At 36.3% G+C, this 12150-nt stretch overlaps 1 protein-coding gene and 1 non-coding gene across 23 annotated transcripts; both read left to right on the plus strand.

Moving 5' to 3' along the window:
* Nucleotides 1–320: 320 nt before the first annotated feature.
* LOC18424208 (Pentatricopeptide repeat (PPR) superfamily protein) lies at nucleotides 321–11910 on the plus strand. Of its 22 annotated transcripts, none has more exons than XM_088847720.1 (9): nucleotides 321–435; nucleotides 928–1879; nucleotides 2209–2402; nucleotides 5310–5505; nucleotides 5646–8460; nucleotides 8592–8772; nucleotides 8888–9107; nucleotides 10058–11379; nucleotides 11544–11910. In XM_088847720.1, the coding sequence occupies exons 4-5, from the start codon at nucleotides 5418–5420 to the stop codon at nucleotides 8348–8350; spliced, it is 2793 nt and encodes a 930-aa protein (XP_088703846.1). In that variant the 5' UTR covers nucleotides 321–435; nucleotides 928–1879; nucleotides 2209–2402; nucleotides 5310–5417; the 3' UTR covers nucleotides 8351–8460; nucleotides 8592–8772; nucleotides 8888–9107; nucleotides 10058–11379; nucleotides 11544–11910. The 22 variants fall into 22 exon arrangements, with proteins under 22 accessions (XP_088703846.1, XP_088703856.1, XP_088703852.1 ...); XM_088847730.1 differs by lacking the exon at nucleotides 2209–2402 and having other exon boundaries at nucleotides 10058–10199; nucleotides 11276–11379; XM_088847726.1 differs by lacking the exon at nucleotides 2209–2402 and having other exon boundaries at nucleotides 10058–10170; nucleotides 10865–11379.
* On the plus strand, nucleotides 1067–1144 carry LOC148780355 (small nucleolar RNA SNORD36). The gene has a single exon (XR_016041808.1). It is a non-coding gene; the product is annotated as a small nucleolar RNA SNORD36 (small nucleolar RNA).
* Nucleotides 11911–12150: the final 240 nt, after the last annotated feature.

Raw genomic sequence — 12150 nt, forward strand, 5'->3', positions numbered from 1 at the left:
AGAGCAGGGACGGGTCGAACATTAGAGATATTGGATCCGCTCAATTTTATTCTTCAGACAATCTCTTATCATTTTCTCTCGAAGTTAATACGCCGCTCTGTCTCCCTCGCAGCTATGAGATCGCGTTTGATAACGCGTAAATTGTGGAGAGTAGTTGCCTTGTACTTTTTATCTGTTTGGAAACAATGAAAATGGGGAAAATCAGAAGTTCGGAACACGACTTCTCCCCATTCAGTGTTCCCGCGAAGGAAAACGCGCGGCAAGTTTAACACGAAGTCACGCCACTCTATGAACCCAAAAACAAAGCCTTGCAGTCACTTGAAGGGAAAAAAAAAAAACATAGCTTCAGCCGCTGTGTTCTCTGCATTGACGCTCGCTCAACATCCTGAGACTTGCCCTAAAGCTTCTGCAGCAGTTGGAGGCTAACAAAAACCAGTGAGTACCTTGAGGTTTTTCACTGTTTGATGAGGCTTTTTTCTCCTTGTGGTAAGGTATTTTGATAAACGGAAAATCTAAAGAAACCCTAGCGTCACTCATATTATGCGAAACCCTAGCTTCCTTTGCTGTTTGGCCCCATTAAAAAAGAGTTTTCTGTATTTGTGCGATTATCTATCTGTTATGTTATGTTCATCTACATTTTCTCTGATCATTTGGCTTCTGAAAATCTCTTGCTAGTTTGGTCCATTTCAACATTGGATTTTATCTGTATTTTTTTTCGATTATTGGACTTTTTTCCAGCTGTGTAGTTCTTCTCTCTGTTTTGCTTCATTTGACACAACCTTCTAATCCTCTCTGTTTTCTACAAGTATCCATTTGTATTTAGTTTTTGCTTTTACTAGTATTCATTTGACGCAGCCTTCTACTCCTTTCTGTTTTGCTTCATTTACCGTCGTATGCAACTTTTACAATTGGTTTTTGTTTTTGCAGCAATCAAATGGGTTTTGAAGCTACATACTCGAGGCAATATCGCAATAATAGAACCTGAAAAATGCAATGAATATTTAGCAATTTGCTATAAAACATAGTGTTTGTCTGTGTGTATTCAGCATTGGTTTTCTTTCCTATCAAGCAGATGATGATGCATATTGTTAATCCTGATCATTCCTGAGGTTTCAAAATTCTAGCTTTTTAAAACTGATGCTGGTTTGTGATTGTTTCATACATTGTCAAAAAAAAAAAAAGCACCAAATCTACAAAGGTTTTTTTTTCCTTTTTTGGGTTAATTTTCTTTATTTTTTCTGGGATACTCTCAAACTGTCCTGTTAATTGATTTATTCGGATTACTGTTCTTTTTGTTTTCCTGTTTAATCTCATAATAGGGTACTTTGTTAATCGATTTGATGGTTTTTGCTCTGTTTTTGTTTTTCTTTTTTTGTTGATTTTTTTATAACTATCGTATTATCACCATTGATGGGTTATATTTGTGCCTTAAAAACAACCACTCTTTGCTAAACCCCAAACTTACAAAGTTTTTTTTTTATTTGGTGTAAGTGGCTGAAATCTGAGGCTATGTTCATCCATTGAGCATATGTTGTACTAATATTTAATAAGAAATGCATTATATAAGTTGTAGCAATAATATCTAATTCAAAATATGCATTTCGCTTATCAGATCAATTAAATATATAATGAATGGTCAAAATAGGCAATTTCCAGCTTTCCCAATGCCAAACAGGTGAAAATACCAGCACCACAATTTATCAAACAAGGTTCCCAGCTTTCAGGCTACCAATTTTCACCTTCCTTCCAGAATCCAGGAAAGTCAGCAGCATGGATTGTCCCAGGGAAACTGCAGAAAATGTTATCAAAGTCAACAAATTGTTATTGGAAAGGCCATGAAGAAATACACCAAAAAAACAGAATTAGACAAAGTCGGGCTGTGAGTATTGAAAGAGGATGAAGAAATACAAATTGTTATTAGAAAATTGGGGTTTTTATGCAGTTAATTCCTATTTCTCATGCAGCTGGTCCTCCCTCCTCTCTCTCTCTATCTATCTATTCATATAAGGGTGGGTTAAAAATGTTAGAAATTAATTGCATATCGATAAGGCTGCAGCTCTATCAAACCTATTTTCCTTTTTAAAATTGGGAGAAAAGTGGTTTGAAAGAGGGAGTAAATCATAGCACTCTCTACAACCTGCATCCGAACCTAATGCTTCATTCCCCAGCCTCGGACTCGTAATCATAGTGGTGAATATCTCTCCCCAGTTTGGATTCTACGGAGAACGAGTCAATTTCTAGCGAGTCACACCATACGTCTTCCGATTCCTTACAATGTCGGTATAAGGCGGGACAGCAACTACTTATCTGCAATCTTTCTGTTCTCTCTTTCCTCCATTCAGAGGCCTTTTACCTATCAAGCTTAGCTGCACCATATAGATTTCAAGGAGCTTGGATTGGTGGTAAAGTTTTTCTGTGAATTGAGATTCTTTTTTGAAGTTTTATCCGAGTAAATTTGTTTCTATTTGTTCGATAAACCATTATGGAAGCAGGGGTGTGTTCAGTTTATTCTTCAAGAGAAGATGGGTCTCTTGATTTTCAAATAATTTGTTTAAGTTTATTAGTACAGGATTGACTTTGTTTAAAAAATCTTTTATGAAAGAAGGGAATGTTGGGCATGAGAAAATGGGTCTCTGTAGTTTCAAATAATTAGTCTAATATTAATGGGTTTTGGGCCTTTTATCCAATCTCATAGCTATTTTGAGATGAAGCCCTCTTTATGCCCTATCAAATACCAGAGAGACCCACTCAGATGCTGAATTTTCAATTCAGTTGAGAAAGTAAGTGGTTTTACTTATACGCTGTTGGCTTATATGTTTATGACCGAGAAACTTGGTTTTCATTAAGAATTTGAATCTTCTCTAAGAGAGAAGACTGCATGTTCTTTCTAATTCTTTAGAAGGGGATGCTTAGAGAAATTGTGTTACTCCCTCTTTCTCTGTCTCAGGCTCTGGGAAACCCAAATAGTTTTCTTGAAAACCAATTTTATTGTTCCTCCATCAGTTTTTGAGCCCTCCTGTACTTGGATATGCTTTCATAAGAAGTAGCGAGGCAATGGAGTAATAGTCGGCTGATTTTCATGGTCAGTACCTTGACAACAAAAAAAACAGAATTAGAGAGTATCGAAAGACGATGAAGAAATAGTAATTGTTATTAGAAAATTGGATTCTTATGCAGTTAATTCCTGTTTCTCACGCAGCTGGTCCCTCCCTTTTCTCTCTCTCTATCTATCTGCTCATATGAGGGTGGTTTAAAACTGTTAGAATTTAATTGCATATCAAAAGAAAATGAAGAAAAACAAATTGTTATGAGAAATTTTTTGCAGTTAATTCCTGTTTCTCAGGCAGCTGTTCCCCCCTTTCTCTCTATCTATATATCTACTCATGTAAGGGTGGGCTAAAACTGTTAGAATTTAGTTGCACAATGAAAAACCTTTTCATGTAGGCCCAGAAAACCCTATTTTCCCTAAAATTCACTGCTAATAGGGAACTACACTTTCATTTGTCCTAAGTTGCCCTAACCCCTCTGCCATGTTTTGATTTCTATGTAACATCTTATTATATTTTCTTGTTACTTATTTTTAGCTAGTCGGGATAAGGTTATGATGATGATGATGATGAAAACAATGAGCAATGCATGCATCTTCGTCTCTCCCAATCTTTCTTCCGTTGCATTCAGTTATTCCTTTTCTTGTTTTCCTTATGGAAATTGATTAAATTTGATGTAGATGTTGTTCAAGTTCATGAAATATATAGCAGAAACAAGATGCTTTTTGAGGAATTGTTTTTGATACTTTGCTTTTTAAGGAAATCAATTGAATGCTGTAGTTCATGAAATTTCGTATTGTGATCATTTAAGTTTTTTGATGTGATGGATTCAATTCCACTTCTTGAAATGGCCAAAAAGGAATGTTTTGCTCTCTTGACCTAGCTCAAGATTTACCATTTTTTCTTTCAAGAATTGTAAATATAATTTTATGTTGAACTTGAACCATTTGTGCTTGCATATATCTTTTCTCTACACCAGTTCTGTTGTATGGTTTCGGTGCTGCATTTCACAAACTGTACTGGCCTAATGCGTGTCTGTTGTTCTTTATGATTGGGGTTTTATGTGTGGTATATAGATGTAGCAATGAGAAACTCCTAACTATACATGTATTGGTCTTTATGAGTGGGATTTATCATTTTATCGTAAAAATTATGAAATTTAGGTGGGCTTTGTAGAGTGTGGTTTAGAGGATTGCCCTGGTGCATATTCTTTATTCGCATCTATTATCGTCTATTGGATAAAACATTTCAAGTGGTTGAGTTTTGTCTTCTTATGGTGATGCTTTGACATTCTCCTGATCATAGGTCATCCCTTTGTGGTTTTCCTAGTCAAGCTAGTTAACCTATCACTGATACTTCTAACTATTTCTTTCCTTGTGTTTTTTTCTTGATGGTTCACACTTTAAGCAGAAGGGTTATTACTTATTGGTAATGTTTGCATGAGTGAAATCGACGAACACTGGTCATCACCCCTCAAGTTTACCCATGTCATGTTGGCATCTCTTCTTTGGCTCTGTTGCAAACTTTCACTTTTCTGTTAGCCTGGCTCATGTTGTTACCTAACCTAGGGTGTCACATCACAAATTGAAACTTGTCACTACTAATAGAAAATTTGGTTCACACAACTTTCCAAATTATAACTCTTCCATCTGTTAATCAAATTTACTCACTAGATGATTCTCATTCCAGTAATTGTTTCTGCATTCCATTGACTGTCGGTAGAAAATAATGATGGGAATTGTTATTTTTTCATACAAATTTTTTATGCATCATCTGGCAGATATCCTTAGGGATCCATTCCATGACAGGGAACCCCTGTAAGAACCCTTATGAATAAACTTTCTTATACTGATACTTGCGGTAGGGAAGGGGATTGACTACAAGACTTTCATATGAAGATGGTGAATTTTTTTAACATTCTTTCAATATAATATTTGTGGGATAATTTTTTACCATATGACAGGCATCCTGTTGATTGTTGTATCTATCTTAGGGATCAACAGTAATATATCTTTTCCATTTTATAGTTTTTGGAAGCTAGTTGACTAGTCATGATTACTAACGTTGGTGGGACTTTTCATGATGTGTCTAAAATTAATGGACAAAAACATGAGATCTATTGATATAGGCATTGTCATTTTCTTTATAAACTTCATTTGGCATATTTATGCAACATGTATATTTCTTTGTGTAGTTTCATGTACTTGTTACAAAAGTTGACAATTCTATTGATTCCTAAGGTTGGAGTGTGTTTTACTGCAGAGTAGCAGTTGGAAGCACAAGAGGCTTTTTAGATATTATGAAGATAATCCCTCGTCCATATCCATCCATTTGTTAACATGAAAATTTTGCCCCATGATGATTTGAATCATGAGCTATTGGAAAACCATTCAAATAAGCTCTGACTTTGTCAAATCTTTGATGTCTTGTTGGTCATTTATCCAGAGGAACATCCCAGGTCATTGTATTTACTCATTTTTCTCTTTCCTCAGATTTCATCTTATGAGCATGGTTCGTCAAGAACACATTTGGAACAGTCTGATATCCGCATGAGTTTCTATTCATATTTTTGGGTCATAATTCCCTCTTTCATGACAGGTTTTTTGCCAACCTCGAGATTCACTGTCATGCAAGTTGCTTCTGTGATCTCATTTTCTACTCTATCTCCGACTGCATCCTACACAAGCCAACATTACACAAACATTGGAAATCTTAATTTTGATCGTGCCGAGTCATGCAATATTGTGAGCCAAGTCTTTGCACTGATTCAGAAACCTGGATGGAAACATTCTGAATTGTTGAAGACATTGGTTTCTCACTTTCCACCTGAAAATGTTGTTAAGGTTTTGGAGCTTCAAACTTCTCTGGAACATTCGCTTCAGTTTTATCTGTGGGTCTGCAAACAGTCTACATACTGTTACAATTTCCAAAGCAGAATATATCTATTGAAATTATTAATCGCCTCGAATCTATATAAGTTACTAGAAAAGGCTTTACTTGCAACAATCAAAGATTGTGGCCATGAGGAAGAAATGGTGATGCTAATTGATGCCCTTAGGGATATGTCTATGAAGGGTTTTAGTCTAAATTATTCATGTTACAGCTCTCTCTTGATGTCTTTAGCTAAGTTAAGTATGGCCTCAATGGCACAAACGGTTTATCTACAAATGCTAATTGATGGGTTTTTACCAGGTTGTATCATTTATAGAACCATGATAAATGCTCTTTGCAAGAGTGGTCTCGTACAAGCAGCTGAAATGTTCCTTTGTCAAAATCTTAAATTGGGATATGGTTTTGATACTCATATTTATACCTCATTGATACTTGGGAATTGTCGGAGAAACAATCTTGATAATGCTTTTAATTTATTTGAGATGATGTATGGAGATGGTTGCATTCCCAATGCGGTTACTTATTCAATACTCATAAGTGGCCTTTGTGAACAAGGCAGAATGGAAGAAGCTTTCCAGTTGTTTGGAGAAATGACTGAGAAGGGATGTGAGCCTAGTGTTTATACATATACTGTGCTAATCAAGGCCTTGTGCGGCATTCGACAAGTGTACAAGTCTATTGATTTATTCAATGAAATGGTGAAGAAAGGGTGTGTGCCAAATGTCCATACCTATACGGTGTTGATAGATGGGTGGTGTCGTGAAAATAAGCTGGAGGAAGCTAATGGCCTGCTCAAAATGATGTTAGAAAAAGGTGTGCTTCCCAGCACAATCACCTACAATGCTTTAATAAATGGTTACTGCAAAGAAGGTAGGGTTTTTTCTGCTTTTGAGCTTCTCAGTACAATGGAGAAAAGAAAGTGCAAACCTAATACCCGCACATACAATGAGCTTATTGACGGCCTTTGTAGAGAGCGGAAGCCGTATAAAGCAATGTCGCTCCTTCAAAAAATGCTTGACAATGGGCTGTTTCCTAGTAATGTAACTTATAATACATTGATCAATGGCTTTTGTGGAGAAGGCAAGCTTGATATGGCATTGTGTCTCTTTAATTCAATGAGCCGAATTGGTCTTTATCCTGATGGTTTTACCTACACGGTTCTTATTGATGGGCTTTGCAAAAAAGGGCAGTTGGAGCAAGCACATGAATTTTTTAATGAGATGGTACAGGAGGGAATTTGTCTTGATGAAGTAACTTACACCGCCTTGATTGATGGGTATTGTAAGAATGAGATGATGGAAAATGCCTTTGCCCTGCTTGACAAAATGCTTGAATTTGGGTGTGAACCAAATTCTCACACATTCAATTCCCTTATGAATGGGTTTTGCAGGGAAAATATGCTGCCCCAAGAGCATATGTTGTTTGGTAAGATGTTAAAGCGAGGATTAGTTCCCTCAGTTATAACTTATACTATACTAATCAATGGATTTTGTCAAGCTGGTAAATTTAGCCTTTCATTTGAAGTCCTTGATAGAATGATCCAGGAAAACTGCTTTCCAAATGTATATACTTACACTGTGATGGTTGATGGTCTCTGTAAAAGAGGGAGATTTGAAGAGGCCGAGATGCTTCTATATAACTTGTTTGAAATGGGTATTTGTCCAAATCATGTAACATACACTGTATTAGTAAAAGGATATGTTAATGCTGGGAAAGTAGAGCGTGCTTTTGATTTAATGACTATCATGGTGAAGCAAGGCTGTGAACCTAACTACCGGATATATCATGCATTATTGAAGGGGTTGCTTGAGGGAGGCCAGGCCAACAAAGAACTAGTTGTTGGCCCAAATCTAACCAGTGGTATGGACCTTGAGGGGACGAGTGATGATCGTTTTTCTGATCAAATCTTTAGGAAAATGGAAATTGATGTTGCTTTTAGGCTTATAGAGAAGTTGTGTGGGAAGGGTTGTGAGCCTACAAGTGATTTGTACAGAGTGCTGATAACTGGATTCTGCAAAGAAGGAAGAATCGTTGAAGCAGATAGACTAATCAAGGATATGGTGGGAAGGGGCATTGTTCCTCAGAAGGCCATATATGCATCTCTTATTGAAGGGTATTGTGCTGAGTCCAACGTCCAGTCTTGTTATGGTCTTCTAAATGAAATGCTTGACAGTGGTTTCCTACCATCATATTCAACTTATTGTATGGTGGTTTCTGGCCTTCGAAAAGAGGGGAAGATCAAGGAAGCTCAAAAACTGGTCTCTGACCTATTGCAGAAGAATGGAATTACAAGTGATGCTGCTTTTATGCCATTGGTAGATTTCTTATTGAAGGAAGACGATGCTGCATCCTGTTTTGATATTCTAAAACAAATTGAGTACATTAGTCAGAGAGGGTGCTCAGTTATCTAATGTATTTCAAGTGTTGCGACTGTGAATGCTTCAGAAATTCTGCCATGTCACTGGATTAAAAAGGGATGGATACATGTGAGTGTTAACAAAAAATCCATGTCTTGCGTGAGGTGAGAAATATTCTTTAGAGAAAATAAATCTGAATAGTTTGCTTAATATATTTTGGCATTCAATTTTGATTTGGGAATTACGCTTGACTCTGAAATTGGTCTATTTTGTCATGTATCTTGCTACTTGGTAGATGGAAGGGATAGATATGCAAAATGCTCGAAGCTTTGAGGAGCGCCGGATGCATAGCTTGGAGTGAGATGACAGTTATGGTTGCTGCAGCTGAGATATTTCCTTTCAGTTGTCATATTGATGGTTCTTTCATCCTTTATTCTGCCTTACAGTATGTTGTGGGGAGGTCCTCAACTTCCAGCGTCAGTTGAAGTTATTTATACCTTCTAAATGCTTTGGAATGTGCATTTTGTATTTTCTTTATGGTAATTTATGGGCAAAAAGGTACTTATGGTCATCTTATATCTGCTTTCGCAGATTCTTCATATCTGATAGTTATGGGCAAACCTTTTGGGAAGTTGTATTCTCTAAGTGTTGGCTGTGAATCCCATACCTCGGTGATGGCTTCATACCCATAAAGAGTGTTTTGAGAGTTTTGATTCTCTGGCATAATGGGCACTTGCTTGGTGCCTTTGAAATCTTGCTACTTGATTATTCACGCCTTATTGTCAAGCTATTGTTTTGGTTCCAAGAAAAGGTGAGAATATGTTCCATAATTGTACTTATATTAATGTAAAGAAAGCGCACCCATAATCGTCGCCAGTTGCACTCTTCTTTTTATTATTGATCTCAGTAAGCCAGTGTTTAGAAACTTGAAATTCAGTCCCTAGCTTGGTCATAACCAAAAACGTGTCAACATCCGAGGATTTTTCTGTGTTTCAGAAAAACTCAACGTATTTTTCTGTTTTTCAGAAAAACTCAACATATTTTTCAGTTATGATCCCAACAGAGGAATTTAAACTTGAAACCAAGTTTAATGATGGGAAATGTATGTCAAAGTACTCATAATACCTTCTGCTACTAACCCTGGCATATTTAATTTAAAAGGGACAGTATACCATAAGACTATTATCTTTCATACACAATGGTTATACTTCAAACTGTCAGATGTAAATAGGACTGCTGGGATGTTTCCTTCTCGCACAATGTCCAACGAAACTTTCTCAAACTTTTGAGTTTGGTCAATGGTAACCCACAGCCGCCTGGTTTCATATCCAACGGCTAGAGGTGATTGTGACATATTGTATCAAAGGTCAATAGTCTTTGTATACGTTCCTTAGATTAATTACTAAAATCTCACCCAAACCTGAGTATTTCATTGGAAAACTCATTCATGTGCCATACTGAGATGATCCAGCTGAGTCAACCTGGATTGAGCTTTTGATCTGGATTGAGCTTTTGATCACTTACTTGAGCTATACTTAAGGCCTCATTTTATTGTCTTTCATATTTGAAATACATCATTTAAAATTTTCTTTGTTTATCTCCCTTTTATCCGTATCTTTGATTGTTTGTGCTTTATTTCACTGATGATAGAAATGCTTGGGTTTGTAATCATATTTCGGATATGATCTATACATACTTTGTCTAATAGAAGCTGGAAAATGGAATGTTCTTAATAGCTGATCCCTGGATATTGATTTGCAGGTTTTACGCGGTTATTTTGTGAGAGGCTCATGTTTTTGGTCTTTTAGTCAGTACTCTGTTAAATCATCAAAGAAAAACTCTGGAATATCACAATCTTCCGATTCATGCTTCCAGTGAGTAATAGAATCTCGAAACTGTTCTAGTGAGTATTATTGTCAGCATTTCAGTTTGCTGCCTGAAATTTTCAGATCTCGTGTGGCACATTTGTTGATATTGATCTAAATCTTTCGAGTTTCATGTTAATATTGAAATTTTCATTATTAATGTTATAAAAAGATTTAATTTAATCTTGTTGCATTCATACCTTTCATATTTAAATGTCTGCTACTTAGAAATATCAAAGGTACTTATATATCATGATGAACTTACATACACTGTCATACATATTTAGGTACTTCTATAATATTAATGTTATAGACACAAGGAGTGATGGTATAATCAACTAAGAAATAGGGTTTATTATTATCATTTGTGTAATATAAGGGATTTGGGCTATTGTTGCTTCAGTAACAGAACTGCTTTTTTAAATTTATTTAATTTTTAGTATTGCTTTTTTTATTGGATGACAATACCAATATTTTTGTCATTCCGTTTTATTTGGTGAGAGGACTTACAAACAACAAATAAAAATAATCTTTCTGTGTGTGTGTGCGGTTTTTTTTTTTTGGGAGGGGGGTTATACCCACCTGTCTAATTTACATTTTATTTTATTTTTCGTCATATTAAATTAAAAGTTTCATGTCACAAGATTCTTCGTCCTTTCTTTGCCTTATTGTATTGGACTTTTTAGGCTTAATTTTTATGCAGCCAATGAACCCTCCATTAATCATCAGTATATGCTCAGTTTCTTTCTTGTGAAATGGTAAATGATTGAACTACTCCGTCACTTGGTGTGACAGTTAAGGGGGGAACGCCCCCCCCCCCCCCCCCACTTCCCCCGGGGCGTTGCATGCATGCATGTGGTTGTGTTTGTTTACTTTGTGTGCTATTGCAAGCACTGTGGAAGTGGCTTTCTCCAGCTATAGTTATGCCCACCCATATTAAATTAAAAGTTTCATGTCACAATATTCTTTGTCCTTTCTTTGCCTTTACTTTATTGTATTGGACTTTTTAGACTTAGTTTTTATGCAGCCAATGAACCCTCCATTAATCATCAGTTCATGCTCAGTTTCTTTCTTGATCCTTAATCCAATGCTTTCTTGTGAAATGATAAATGAGTGAACTACTCGATCACTTGGTGTGACGGTAAAGGCTTGGGTTGCCAGTGCAAGAGCGTGAGTTCGAGTCTTGAGAGCGGCCACTTTGTGCATAAAAAACCAAAGGTTAGGACTGTTTACTGCTCATCCTCTCGGGACCCTGTGTAGGCGGGATGCACACACACATCCGTGGGTGTATATCTGGATGGATTGATATAATGCTTCTCTCATAACCATGAGCATTCTTACTCCACAAGTGTTTCTCATTGAGTGGCACTGATGGTATGCAGGGCCCACGACGTACTTATGAAGAAACACAACATTAGGGAAGGAAAAGTACTACTTGATATATTATGCATACAATGTTAGAAGATGTGCTACTGTAAACTGAGGTATCTTAATGACTCCCTCAAGGGTTCACATGCTGTTGACAATCACGATGTAATGTAGATATAAGAATGTGAAGATAGGATTAATATTTACTGCTGATGTGGGAGATAGATCTTTCAGGGTATTTGCCTTGTTGTGTTTACTGGATTATAGATACAAGGAGGTGATGGTACAATCAACTGGGAAATAGGGTCTGTTATTATCATTTGTGTAATGTAATGGATTTGGGCTATTGTCGTTTCAGTAACAGAACTGCTTTTCTTTAAATTTGTTTAATTTTTAGTATTGTTTTGTTTATTGGATGGCAATAACAATATTTTTGTCATTCTGTTTTATTTGGCAAGAGGACTTACAAACAACAAATAATTTTTCTGTGTGTGTACGTGTGTAGTTTTTTTTGTTATTGTTTTTGTTTTTTGGGTTCCTACGGGGGTATCACAAGATTTTTCGTCCTTTGCCTTTTATTGTATTGGACTTTTTAGGCTTAGTTTTTATGCATCCAATGAA

The sequence above is a fragment of the Amborella trichopoda genome, chromosome 9, assembly GCF_054954075.1.
Source record: "Amborella trichopoda isolate Santa Cruz 75 chromosome 9, AtrichopodaSantaCruz75HAP2 v2.0, whole genome shotgun sequence".
Taxonomy (NCBI): Eukaryota; Viridiplantae; Streptophyta; class Magnoliopsida; order Amborellales; family Amborellaceae; genus Amborella; species Amborella trichopoda.